At 41.3% G+C, this 14622-nt stretch overlaps 1 protein-coding gene across 1 annotated transcript in view; it reads left to right on the forward strand.

Annotated features, from left to right (window-relative positions):
* Positions 1–14622, forward strand: part of DHRSX (dehydrogenase/reductase X-linked) — a gene marked incomplete at its 3' end in the record, with an annotated part of 174489 nt that overhangs the window by 49231 nt on the left and 110636 nt on the right. Inside the window, 1 exon segment of the mRNA XM_082009356.1 lies at positions 2349–2417. Within this exon segment, the coding sequence (XP_081865482.1) occupies positions 2349–2417 (69 nt within the window).

Here is a 14622-nt window from a genome sequence, read left to right on the forward strand (position 1 = left end):
TGATCTTCTTAAGCTAACTCAGAAGCGTAGGTTACTCTCCCAGTCTTATGGTATCTTTCTGATATACGTGTCTTTGCTCTTTTTGTAAGGATTTTGGTCATTTGTTCAGTGTCTTTATTCTTTCTTACAGGATTTTCTTTCAAAGAAGTATTTCAAAAGCCTCTATTACAGTAGCAGCTTTCACTGAGGCTATTTCAATTTTGCAATACTCCAGCCCCCAGAAGCTGGTTTTCAAACTCTCTGTTGAATCAGGCTGGAAACAGACATTTGAAGTGACTGTTTAGCAAAATAATTATTTTTTCCCTGTGGTCTAGAGTGAAAAATATGCAAATATGAATAAAATGAGCTCATTTGGAAGGCACTGAGCTTTAATGAACAACCATTTATATAACAGCAAAATAAAGTACATTAAAATTTGTTGTGAACACATGCTCTTTTAAAAGAACAAATTAAGTGAACATACTGAGAGTTAATTCAAGACACTGGAGGCTTTAATAAGCCTGTTCTCTGCGTGAGGAGTGCTAAATGAAAGAGGAATCAAATAAGACCTTCACAGAATTGGCACCAAAGTATTTTTGTTTCTAGCCTAACTCTATCCAGCATAATAACACACTGAGTTTGAAATCTTACTCTAGTACATCACTTGAGGTGAAACAGTGAGGAAAATTGATCCCTTGCCCATAACCTCTGTGCACAGATTTCCCCAGAAATGGCAGTTTCACTGGAGGGTTTGTTTGTGGACTCTGCATCTGTACCTGGAAATTAGCATCAAGCTGACTTGTTTCTGTTACGTACAAGGCTGGGTGGTTTTAAAGGGGGGAAAAAACAGCAGCAAGAAGAAAATGCTGCAAATGTCTGCTGTGGTTTTCTTTCTCTCTTTTTTTTTTCTTTCTTTCTTTCTTGGTCAGTCTGAGCAATATAGTTCCATAGTTAATGGAATTTATAGAGAACACTTACAGACCAGTATGACTCTAGGTTTTATGTGAGAATTATTTTCCCTCCAGTATCTGGAATGCTAAATGTCTTTATGTTGGATACATTTATATAAAGAGAGTCCTCTTGCATGTGATGAAAAAAAAAGATGTGTTGCATAACATTGTTTTTTACTGCAGAAGCACAGCTAAAACTCCATCCTGAAAAGAATGCATGAGCCTACCTCCTCAAAGTGGTCAGGTTGTCCCAAAAATCTCCATTCAGTGCTCTGACCCTTCAGCTAGGGCAACCAACAGTTGACATGCGATCTATCTCAGAGGGCTTGCTCCCGCTTTTTGAACACATTCTCTGTGAGATCAAATTAATCCAGTTTAATAGCACTAGAAAGCATGTTCCAACACCTTAAAGTAAATATGAGCACGTACCAACTAATGTGAGCAGAAGGTGGAACCAGATGACCTCCTGAGGTCCCTTCCAACTTCAAATTTTCCTGTGACTCTGTAATTCTTTCCTTGTCTTTGATAGAGCTGATTCACTGTTACTAAAAAAAAAGTGAGAAAAAAAGTGGAAAACCTGAAATTTCTGCTGCATAGCTAACAAGTGAATGAGAGGACAGGACACTTGTAGAGGGGCACAAGATAAAGCCTGTATAGAAAACAAGACAGGGGTTTATGTAATCAGAAAAAGAAGAAGGCAACTTCATGAAGTTCACAGAGATATCAGTGTTTTTATCCAATTTAGATAACAAACAATAAGTATTTTGATGTGTCATGCTATGGAATATGTTTGTGGGTGGATAAATGGAATGTTAAACTTAATTTAAAAAAAATAACTTGTACTACCAAGCACAATACGTTGCTTGTACTTGTGTTTTTTCCTTTCATGTAAGTTATTATAAAAAATTACCAAACAAATGTCAGACCATTATTAACTGTCCATCTAAGCTGAATGGCACAAAAGGCATTTATTTGATGCTTCAACACATTTTATGTTAATGTTAGTAAAACTTTTCCTGAGCATTTGGGCCAGGGTGGTGGGGCCTTTCCTCCAAGTGTGGAAGTCCTCATTTTGGAAAAAGAGTGAGGAGAGGTCCGCTCCAACCTCTAGTGAAGCTTTTGTAGAATCTGGGTGTGGTATAATTCACAGATTCGCACCTCAGTTTTGCTGGTCCAGCCAGCAGATGGTCCTATCTTTTATGAATAAATGACATAAACTGGCAGAACTCATGTGGACAGCAGCACATTTGTACAGCCCTCTTCGAAAACCTCTGCTGCCTGGCTGTAACAAATCGTGCCTTTTCACCTAAAACTTCACACTGGTTTTACACTGTGGTTAGCCCTTCATAGTGGCATGCTTCTATTCACTGTTCTTAAGTTGACTGCATGGTTAATTTTCCATTTTCTGCATTGTGACAGCTGGAAACAGTGAGAGTGAGGGCCAAGAAGCAGTGAGGAAAATACAAGAAGAAACTTTGACTGGAAAAGGTACCGTACTACATCCTTTTCTTTAAGAAACTCTTTATTCCTGTCTTTTTGCTGGCATCTTCTTTTATATAAGGTCCTCTTGCGTATCACCAAACTTCTTTAGTTTGGGGAAACTAATTCTGAAAGTAAATCTGACACAATCTGGTAAAATGAGTAGGATGCTTTTTTAAAAATGTTTTCAGGTTTTTTTTGGTCTTCTTTACTGTGTGCCATTGCAAAAGGGCTGGCAGCAAGTTATAGTCTGCCTGCGAGTGTATATGGGCACATTGATTTAATAGCTGGGCAGAAAATCAGAATACTAGTCATTTCTGCTAAGGGGAGGATGACAGGAAGTAATAGCGGGTGTGCTCTATTTAATTACTGGTCTTGCCTCTCATTATACATGGTGTGTATAATCCCATAGAAAAGGTGATTTTTTTTAAAAAAGATGTTTCTAAAAGAACAGGGCTGCCCAATTGTGTTACTTGACACATGTCAAGAGCTTATAAGTCTTCACAAAATAAAACCGTGTTCTTAAAAATAGATGGACCTTTCATATCAAACCAGGATTCCTACGTTTTTGTGGTTCTTCCAGTTTTGTTGTTTTAATCTGATGAGCGATCATGTTGGGGGAGGCTGAAGGAGAGCATATCTTGATAACTATGAGAAAAAGCATATTGCGCGCTATCTGCTGTGTGATTATAATTTGCAAGTTATGATGGAGGTTAGTGCATCTAATATTTCCATCTCTTGGATTCACTGGGTGTAGTTCCTAGCAGTGTATGATGATTCACTGCTGCCACTTTGATGTATCATTTCTTGGCAAAATAATAGGGCAGTGCTGGTACTCCACCCTATTTAGGATCTTCATGGCTTCTGCTGACATCTGATTCTGTTTTTGTGCCTCTAATAATTACTGTTATGATGATCAAAATACGTTAATTATTGTGTTAAAAACCCCTTTCATTAAGATTTATCTTTTGACTTAAATAGATGTGCACCCATCATAGCCTCAGGATACATGTATGCTAGTTAAAAGCATCATAAATTAAGGCACAGTCAGAAGGATCATGAAAGGAAAAAGGTAATTATTACATCGTTTAAATCTTTTGCTGGAAGTTTCTGTACAGAGACCAAAACCATTTGGAATTAATTACATCACGTGACCTGCGTGAAGCTGAATAAACCAGGTTCTGCCTTTTTTTCTCACGTCTGTGTCATCACAGACTTTTCTAGCACCCCAGTCTTGCTTGTTTTTTCTGAATGAAGTAAGCTTTAACCTTCAGTTTTAAACTTCATCAAGATACATCTGGTAGTTTGAGGAAGATGAAACTGTGTCTGAAGTTGACTGAAGTTGTTCCTCATCGTACTTATAATGACTGAGGCTTTAGTAAATTCAGGTCCTGATAGAATTGTCCTCAAAACAATCTGGAAGAGTATTGCCTTTTCGTTCTTTCTCCCCGATTGAGGGATGTTTGTATTTGCAAGTGCATTATGCTGTCCAAAGGACTTGTGTTAGCCTGAGCAGCAGTCCAGTGTTACCGCTTGTCGATGGATCTGCGTGTCGCTTTGTAATGGGATGTGTGTGCAGGTGCTATGGGCAGGACTGGGCTGTGCCAATGTATCGTCTTCCAGAAGCTGCAGTTCAACATCTGTTTAGTCACTGCATAAAAACATTAGCAGTTATCTTGACCCTCCCTGCCACTCCCTTTTTCCTCCTTTTTTTGAGCGTTTTTCATGGCCCCTATTAAAAAACCTGCTTACAGAAGCTGTTCCCATCTGCAATATTTAACTTCTGAAGAAAAACTACTCAAAACAGTATTGCTGAGCAGCCAGCACGTTCAAAGATTGGTCCAATTTAGCTGTCCTCCTTTTACCGTGGACAACCTGTATGAGTGAGTGCCATCAGTTTGCTATCCAGATCTTAGGTCTCTAATAACAAGGAAAATCTCCTTGCTCATTAGCAGGTTAGACAGCAAAAGGGAGCAAGAGACCTTGTCCTCTCCTTGTTGCCTGGCTGAGCATAGCACGAACGTCCCCAGAGACAGCTCTGGGAAAAGGCCAGGTTTGTTAAATTCATGTAATTACAGTGTTTTTAAGGCGATATCATCCTTCTACGTCTTGACCCACTGTCTGCCTGGGGCTCTATCTGCTTTCTAAGGGCAAACAGTTTTACTTGACATAAGTTACTTCAGGAACAAGTGAGAGTCAAAGTGTGTACATAAATGGTCCCTATGAAGCAGCTGATGAGCAACAGCATGTTAAGAGTTTCAGAGGAAGGTAAAGGATAAAAATAAAAAGGCTATGCACACAAGTGATGCTTTTTTGCAGCAGCATGGCAAGACATGAAGAAAGGACTGATAACATTTCTGTATACAAGGAGGCAGTAAGCCTGGTTTCCTGTGCTGGAACCATTCAAACCAGAGCCAATGCCAAAAGATGGTGGAGTACTGGGAGGCAGGCAGTTGTGACCATTCCCCTACAAGCCAGCAATGCTAAAGGACGCAGAAAATCTAAGCAATGTGTCACATCACCTCTTCTTACAACCCATCCTCTCCCGCAGTGGTACACCAGCAACCCCCTTGATGCCCCCCCCTGCTGATTCCAGACTGTTTAGGTGTCCTCCTCGGTTTCAGATCTCTGTGCTGAGTTACCTATTGCTAAGTGTAAAGAGAGGAAGGACGTGGGCAGCTGAATGGAAGAGAATAAGATACAGGTCCTTGGTGCATGATAGACAGAATTGACCATCAGAATGTCCTCCATGATAAAGCAGTCAAAGCTCTCAGATATCCAGAACAGACCAGGAGAAGTGCTGCATTGTCATTAAAATTATCACATGGACACTATTTCCAAAAGACCAAGGGCAACAGATTGCTACGCTCTGAATCATAAAGCTGGGGGAAGCCAGAATGATGTGGGCATTTATCTTACTTCCATTTGTTAAATTGGGAACTTGTGTTGTTAATAGTAGCAATTATATGGCTGGGAAAATTGTTGATGGCTAGGGATTGCCACAGAGATATTCTAATTGTGTAAGTCTCTGTAATTTACGCATAGGGTGTGTCTGCGTTAGTGTGTTCGTTTGTTAGACGAGGAGAGTGCTCTTCAGGCAGCGCTCAGTGGTTGCCCGCTTGCTGGGCACAGGTTCGCACCAGGAACGGCACCTGGATTCTCTTTGGACAGAACTGGCCTGGGAGGTGAGCTGCAGCAGTTACAGAGCATTAGTGCATGGCAGCAAACTTAGAGCTTATCTGAACTAATAGTCCCAGCAACCCATACAAGTGTCAATGTCAGGTCCCTGGCATAAAATGAGCTCTAGAATTTGAATTCTATTAATCCAAACTGCTTGTTAATGTAGCCATAACTGTAGTTACCATTCCTGAACAAACTACACTGAGTTATGGAATTGGGACGTTTCTGTGATAAGCTCATCTCTCAATGATACTAGAAAAAATCTTTCCATGTACATAATAGAGTCTCCTGACTCAGTTACCCTCAGTTTACATCTCTGCAAATGAAAGCTGGTTTTAGCCTGATGATTACAAACATACAAATGTTGGAAACTAATATATAAACATGAATGAAAGCTTCATTCATTCCGGCATAGGTTCATGAATGCCAATGGAATCAGCAATTAGCAAAAGTTTATGCATAAGTATCACTTAGTACAGTACCAAGGAAAGGCTCTCACAACTGCAGTGTAGAAGCTGGAGCTGCAACTAGACTCAAAGGAGAAAAAAATTAAAAGTTAGTGAGAAAACAGGGTGTAAAAGTCATATTAAGCACAGACCTCTTCAAAAGGAGAAGCCTGTGTTTAATCTCACCCAACATTTTTGCGGCAATTCAAATAAAACCACAATTATAAAACTACGCACTAAATCCACAACATTCATGAGACTTCCATTTGAAGCCAGGCGAGAAAGGAAGAAGAGACTTTCTCTCTCAGAGTCAGAGGAATGTAGAGGTTAGTACGGTGGCAACCAAATTGTGTCATTTACAGTCTGACCCACATCAAGACAGCGTGGGCCAAGCAGTAGCAGGAATGATACCGCCTTAAAAACGCTGCAATTTGTGTGCATTCAACAAGCCTGTCTTTTTCCCAGAGCTTTCTCTTGGGATGTTTGTGCTACATATGGCTCAGCCAGGGAATAAAGAGGTGACAAGGTCACTTGCTCCCTTTTGCAGTATAACCTGCTAACAAACAAGGAGATTTTCCTTGTTATTAGAGGTCTGAGATCGAAGAGTTTACAGGAAAGAAGAAGGGGTAATCTAGCCAATATACATATTTGTACCAAACATAATTGCAGAATAATTCACGGGTGGTTACTCCACTGACACTTTCTGTATGTCAGCCACCAGTTTTAACAAAACAGTCCACGTTTTTCCGCTCTGTACCAGACTGTTGTTGGCTTTCCCTGCAGGCTAGAGCAAGTCACCTGCTGAGAGTTCCCAAATTCCCAAACATTTAGGTTTGGTTTTGTCCAAGAGTCAATGTTGGCATCCCCAGCACATGGGCCAGAGTTGTGTAAGCCAGTTCAGCAAAGACCGATGCCTTGTTAAAACATGCAAAAATGTCACCTGAGGCTTCTTTGACATGGTGTGTGAAAGGTGGTGTTACGGAAGTGATCATCCGACTGGTCAAAAATAGTAGAAAATATTTGTGGTTGAGATGTATTTTCTATGAATGTGCATAAACATGCGTGAGTTTATGCTTGTGTCAGATTTGCTTTTCATGGTGTAGTTTTGAGGTGTAAAAGTATAATGTCCTGAGCTTGTGGCAAGACCTGCTGTGTCCCTTTCACCACATCCTGCCATTGGCATATCCTTTTGCTACCACTGCTGATACCGAAAGACCTGAAGGATTTGTTTATCCTAGCAATAATAGTGCAGTTTCCATCTATGTGGTTTCTTTTTTCGTGCTGGTGTATTATCCTCAATACTTACCTTTGGCAGGTCAAGGACTGTCCTCAGTTAAAGCTGTACAACTGAACACCAGGCTCATTAAGACATGTTGAAAGACAGGGTGATGACATGAGCGAGGAGTAAAGAAGTCTCAATCTGACAGTACGCTACTTTGCAGTACCCTGCATGGAAATGCAGAGTTCTTCTGCTTTGTCACTTGATGATGGGTACAAGCCTAAATATTAGGATTTCTTTTCTTTCTGTAGCCTCATCTAAGATATATTCAAGCCATATGAAAATATCTGAATCTTGAAAAGTATTGAATGTGTTAAATTTAATCTAAGTCTGTAAGGACTGGATCTTCCACGTGCTCAGGGGATGGAAGACCCCTTTCTGGACTCCAAGAAACTAATACAGGGGCTAATACATTTTCTCTGTGCTAATAGCACTTATGTCCCTCATCCAGTAAAGTTGGTGACTTTTTGCCCCATACTAAGCAGGGAGGATTTTAATCCACAGAAAGGTATCCCTGGAGCCCTCTGATAAAATCATTTTGGTGAATAGTTTGCAAATCAATTGTCCTGCTTTTCTGTTTGTTTTACATAACACTTGGATGCAAAAACATGGTTAAATTCATTAAGTCTGTTTGCTCATGTCTTTTTTGTTCTTCTTTTGACTTTGAGTGTAACATGTTACAAGATTTTTGCCCTTAGTGCTTACAGATCTTTAAAACAACAGAGAACCCCCTATTTTTTGTGTTTCTTAAGACACCTTAGAAATTGAGTTGTCCTATTAACAGGGTGGCAATTCAACCATTAAGAGCAATACAAGTATGGTTCACAGAGCTAACGATGAGCTGCAGATCTGGATAGTGAGATGGAGGTAAAGTCGTTCAAATATAAAATGTATTCATAAGGCAGGCACAAGCTCTGCCTGTTAGTTTCCTAAATTCCCATTTCCATTGGAAATGTGAAACATATTTCATTAACAGGCTCTGCCACTAGGAAACACGATTTTGCCTTATTTAAATTATTTCTAATTGAAACTCAGAGACAAAGAGGTACACAGGTGTAGCTGTAGGCAGAATAACAAAGTCCTTTCAGATGTCTTGAAATGACTTTCTGACTGTAAATCACCGAAGCTTTTTGCAACTAATGGGACTGGAGCTCCGAGGTTAGGATTTTGCTGATTGTGCTGCCCTACTGAAGGCAAACTGGAGAAAGGGAATTTCAAAATGAAATTGCTTCTGCAAGGCCTGAAAAAGCTCCCATTTCACCCTTTTACAGGATTTTGATCCTCTTTTATGTACCTATAGATCCATGATGTCAAGCAGTGGCCGGATAGAGTTGCTCATGGGTTTGACACCTCCTGTAGCATTGCCATTATTTTTTCCGGCTCGAGCAGTAGCTGCAGGCGGGTTGCGTGAGCTATTTCTAGACCGTGTCTATTCTCAAGAAAATTGCCAGCGAATATAGAAAGAAGACGAAGCCAAAGAAAAAGGAAATTTGTTTTCTCTCTGGAATGCGTTCATATAGCTCTTCCAAGTTCTCTTTTATATAGTCCTACCTTCTGTGGGTTACATGTAGAGCTTTAGACGTTAATTTGCTTGTAAAAAGTAGAATACTTGCTGTGCAAACGCCATCGGCTTCTGCGCTGAGGGTCCAGCTGCTAGGAGCACGGAGCACTTGCGGCTTGAGTTAAACACGGGAAAAGAAGCGCCTGTGTTTGAAGCACTTGCGGGTTGTGCGCGTAACCTTCCCGGTGTGAGCTGCACGTGAACTGACAGACCATGGCCTACCTGAGCGTGCGGACAGCGCGTGTCTTGCCTTGTCCTCTCCATCCTCGCAGCGGTACGGCGAGGCTCTGGAGGGAGCATGGCCAAGGGGAGCCTCCGCACCGCTGAAGGGCCAACACTAGTGTGTCCATGCTAAACTTGTATTTTGAGGGCCATTTTTCAATGGCAAAGAATCAAAGCTTTGAATAGATGTCCCAGTTCTTAAGTGAGTTATGAGCCAGGCTCTTCCCAGTGGTGCCCAGTGACAGGACTAGAGGCAATGGGCACAATCTGAAATGCAAGAAATCCCATTTAAAAATAGGAAAACTCTTTTTCCTTTTTAACGTAAGGGCTATTGGATATTGGCACAGGTTGCCCAGAGAGTTTGTAGAGTCTCCATTCTGGGAGATACTCAAAAGCTATCTGGATACAGTCCTGGGCAGCCGGCTTCAGGTGGCCCAGCTTGAGCAGGGGCTGGGACTGGACAATCTCCAGAGCTGCCTTCCAGCCTCAGCCGCCCTGTAGCTCTGTGAGCCCATGGAATTTTAGCAGCCAAAACCGCATGAAACCCTGTCTGCTTCATTTGTCCAGCCCTGACTATAAATACTGTAACATACACAGGTTCCTGGACTGCAGAGTCTCCAAGGAATTGTATTGGTGTTCATACAGTACTCATAATAAGACTCTTGGGCACAGATAGTGGTAAGAACAGCAATAAGTTGACCATAATGTAGTCTTAGGAAGCAGGTATTTGAGAAGAACTTTGGAGTAGTGTAAAAACAACCCATCTGTGCAGAAAAAAAACCTGTTCTGTGGGAACAGAGGGAAGGAGTGTAGGAACACTGATGCTGAGAACAATAATCTGTGTGAAAAGTCCAGGAAATATTGCCCATGACTCTGGAGCATCTTGCCCTTCTTGTTATTTTTTTCTATGCAAGGCATAGACTAATACATTTTATTTTAAGATTAAATTTTAAAATCTAGGTTTCAAATAAAATATGTTCAAGATTACATGATGCATGACATCTCTGCCACATTTTCACAATCTGAATAGAAATTAGCATGCTCATGCACACGTTGAAACCCTTCTCAGCCTATTTAAAGTCTTGCAGGTAACATGTAATGTCAGAGCATTTTTTATAGTCTTTTCTGGTACTTGGTGCTAGGAAATCTTACTTCTAAGAAGAAAAAGAGATACTCCTAAGGAGACTGATAAACTCTTGAATTAAGCAAAACATCTACATGAGAATCATTAGATGTCTAATAATCATATCTGGATTTCGATATTTCTGCTTGTATCAAGGCAATGTTTCTGGACGAGGTGATGTGAACTGTTACCAGCACCTGATTAATTTCCTCAAGATAATGGCCCAATGTGTTTTAGTCCTTATTTAGTCAACATTAGGTCTGCCACTGTCTTCTCTTACCAAGTTTACTGTTGACTTCAGGCTGCTTGGAAGGAGTAGCTCTTCACAACTGATGTGACTTGAGGGGACAAAATAAATCAAATCATCTTTCCAATATGTAGTTTGACCTAGTTGAAAAGTAATCCTTGCCATTGTTTTACCTCCCAAGCATGGAAAAGGTATGAGCCTGTGGTGGGAGAGAGATCTCCATGGCTCTGGGCAACATTTGCTGCTCTTCTGTGTTTCCTCTCACTCTACTCCAATCTCACGCTCACACACTTGTGCTTTTTTTTAATAATTTACAGCTACTAAACTTCCTGGAATATTAATCTCATTTCAATAGTACGGTGTTTGTGCTCATTTCTCTTTAGGAATTTGATGGCATATCGGGGGAGGGGGGGAAAAGAGATGTATGTAATTGGAGGAGAGGAAAGGAAAAAATAGTGTAAGGAAAAAAGCAGTTTCTCCTGTTCAAAACTTCGTTGTGGCAGTTGGGGGCTTTTGAACTGGAGGTCTGCAAGAAGTTCATTTTCCAACCTAAAATCTTGCAGGCTGTCTCCTAGCTTATATTTTATGCTTGGAAGTCAATCCATGCAAAAATCCCATGGCCCTAATTGCAACAATTTTTCATGAAGACAGAATATTTCTTAGAGATGTGTCTGTTTTGATGGAAGTGTTTACTGGCAAAAGAGAGAGAGAAAAAATTTTTGCACTTATATCTGCAAAATAAAGCAGGGAAAGTGCCCCTGCCTGTAGAAAGGATTACCTTGAAATGTGGTATTTTGTGTTCAGGTCAATCCAGATCAAAGGCTTTTCATCCCAACTTCTTCTGGGTTTCTTATGTCCTAGACTGCTGTACTATCAAAGAGAATCTTTGTTTTAGAATCTAGACCTTAAAATCTTCTTGAATTAATAAGCTGCTGCTTATCAGTGGTTTGTATTGATTTTCAAATGCATGCTATTAAAGGAATTTCTTTTTTTTTAAAGAGAATTTTGCAAAGGTTTTGTTTAAAAATTGCCACAAAATGACAATTGTCCTATGGAAAACACTTCCTTCATGTGAGTCTGAGCCTACTTTCCATCAATCTTATTTATTTTTTCTGCTTTGAGATGATGCAAAATTAATTATTCTGTCTCAGTCTAAGTGAAGTCTTCAAATGGGATTTCCTTCAAGACTTTTTTCTGAATGCGGAAAGCAAAGCACATCTCCAGTGCTATGAAGGCTTTATGCTTTGAAACCATGGGCCACAGTTAATAGAGAGACATGTCCAAAAATCTGCTTATTTGGTGTAGAACCAAGGCTGACGTAGTGAGCAGTTCTGAGAATCTTACTCAGCCTGTTCCTCCAGTTAAGATCATCTCAAACGTCTGGCTAAAGACCGCTACCTTAGAAGATATATGAAATGATTTTTTAGTTTGGAACCATAATCCTGTAGTTACCTTGACAGCTACCGGTGATATATAACTACATTGTGTTTGCCTCTTCAGATGCCCTTTCAGCTAGTCCTACAGACAAAATATAGAATTTTTTTTTTTTTTTTTAATTTGCTTGAATTGTGTCTCTGGAAACCTGCTATTCAGAAAGCAGCACCCTTTTCTGCGTGTCCTCCTAGCAGAATAAAATAGTATATTTGCCTTTGCTTGCAAAAGAGAACAATTCGTGGCAGTGGTCGTGTAGTATCCAATTTAACTGCCAAACAGCGACTTCTTGTGTAAATCTGAAATTCAGCTTGGCGTGTTTGTGCTAACCAACCTGGAATAACATATGTGGAGATTAAGTCTAAATAAATCCTGAGTTTCAGGTAACGAAAACAATGTCACCGAGGGTTTAATTCTGCCTGTCCCTCCTCAAGTGGCATGGGCGGGTAGTGCATGGTGCCGGAGGAAGGGCATCAGGGAACAGCAACTTGCATTTGCTCTGTGGGGCAGGGCAGAGCTGCATGGTCATTTTTCTTCATCTCAGTGAAGAAAATTTCTCAATTTCTCTCAAAATGAGAGGATTTAGGCCCACGTTTGCATTTACTGGTGGGAATTTGGGCCCCAAGGTGCGTTAGGGACCCAGTAACTCTTCTGGCAGCGTATGCGTGTGGAGACGGGCAGGACAACGTAGCCGCAGCAGCCTTGGGGAGCCGGCTGGAGCTGAGCTGAGAGGTCCTTCATCCTCTCTGAGGTTTGCCTTCTCACGGGCAGGCTGTCCAGGCGGCAGCCTGGGGCAGAGCCCGGGGTCTCAGCCTCGTGCCATGGGCACACAGCCTCTAGTGGGTGTCTGCGCTAGGGAACTTACCGAGTCATTTTTCTGGTTAGGTGAAGGAGAACTGATCAGGTGAGGTGAACTGCTGGTGCCAAAGCTAACTTCACGAGAGTACTCCAGAAATACTGTTCCTAGGCTGTGTGAAGATCTAGCGCCTGTATCCTTAGTCTCTTAAATATAGTTCTACCTTCTTTTCCGAAGACAATATTTTGAAATAAAGCCACGCTTTTGTGCTTCCAAAACATTTGCATGGGGATTATTTTCAGAAGCTGGATTCAAAAGGGTTAATCCCTCCCTTCAGCTAGAAGAGTGCTACCCACCAGCCTCACGTTTGGGATTTGCGAGGCAGCAGAATGAGGCCAGGATGGGGAATTTCATCCATCTCCTTCAGCCCACAGCAAGGAGCACACGCCGGGGAGTTTGGGTCCAGCGCAGCACGGTGGTGCATGGGGGACGGTTGCGTCAGCAGTGGGTTGGAGCTGAAAGGAAAAGTGACTGGTTGTGGGTCTGTCCCTGCCTGCTGTCTGTCCTGTGCAGCCCGGCGGGGGATGGACCCGAGCGATGCTCACGCTGCTGCCTTGCTTCACGGACCCTTTCCACGAGCTGCCATCGCAACTGCCCAGAGAGACCTTTTAAAACACACCATCTTCTGGTACTCACAGAGGATAAAAGCTAGTGCTGTTCTTCCTTCGATTTCCTTTTAGCACCAGCTGAGATTATATGTAACTGATGATATAAGGAGAATTCAGTCTCAGAGGGATTGTATAAATTTACACTACCAGCAGCAAATTATTCTTTGACTTGAAAAACAGTTTTTTTATTGAACCTTTTTGGCTTTAAAACAATACGACAATTTCCGTGTTTTGCAGATTAATTTCAGATTGTGCACATTAATTTGAGATAATAATTTTTCTATATAGTTTACTCTTTGAGTGAAATAAAAATCATCACCTTACTGCAGTGGATGCTATAAAAAGGAATATATATGTATATGTTCAAAGAGCATCTGAATCGGACAGGTAAAATGGGAGAAAATGGGGGGAAAAAGGAAAACAAAGAGAGGACACAATGATAGGAGAAAAAATCACAACATAAATACCACATTCTGTATTCCATTTTCTTTTTGAATGTCCATAGTTTTTTAATTTAGTTTTAAATTTAATCCAGAATAGACAGTTAAAACACTAACATGCAAGATGTTAAGCCAAACAAAGCTGAGAGATACTGAAGAGTGAGAGGAAAGGGAGACTAAGGAGCAAAACAATACAAGGAGCAGAAAAGGATGAAAAACATATGAAGACAGAGAGAAAGAAGAACCTGAAAAGAGGTTACAGCCACGTGAGTTTGAAGGAGTGTAAGATTATATCCAGAAAATACGGTGCACAGGGGCTGGCTGGTTGTTTGCTGTATGTGCTAAGCAGACTTTGAGTGGATGAGTCCCTGAGGAAAGAACTGGAGTCACTTCATATCTCAGGATTTCATTGTTGGGAGTTGCATTCATTGCACTAACGCGGTGGAGAAACTCTCAGAGGGTCACGTCCCGGTTAAGAGTGACACAGCTTTCAGAGCCATGCCTGCTTACAGGGCACGAGCTGGGCTAGCACAGTGCACGTGAGGCTGCTGCTTTGCTTTCGGTCTCATTTATATCCCCCGGGCAGAATGTAAGAGGGTATTGGCTTTGTTCTAGCCTTCAGCTTACGTATTTCCCCCTACCTTTCCATCAAGGAAAATGATGTATTTTCCTTTCTGTTCTGTGTACTTAACTTTCCTCATCTTCTCTGAAGGTCTTCCACAGCGTTCAGCATTTCTGGCATCGTTACGTTTCCATCTCTGCCTCTTTCCCTCTTCTCCCTTTCTCTTTTCCTCTCCCTCTTTCCCTCCTTTCCTTACTCT

The sequence above is a fragment of the Phaethon aethereus genome, assembly GCF_964289735.1.
Source record: "Phaethon aethereus genome assembly, chromosome: 1".
In the NCBI taxonomy this organism is placed as follows: Eukaryota; Metazoa; Chordata; class Aves; order Phaethontiformes; family Phaethontidae; genus Phaethon; species Phaethon aethereus.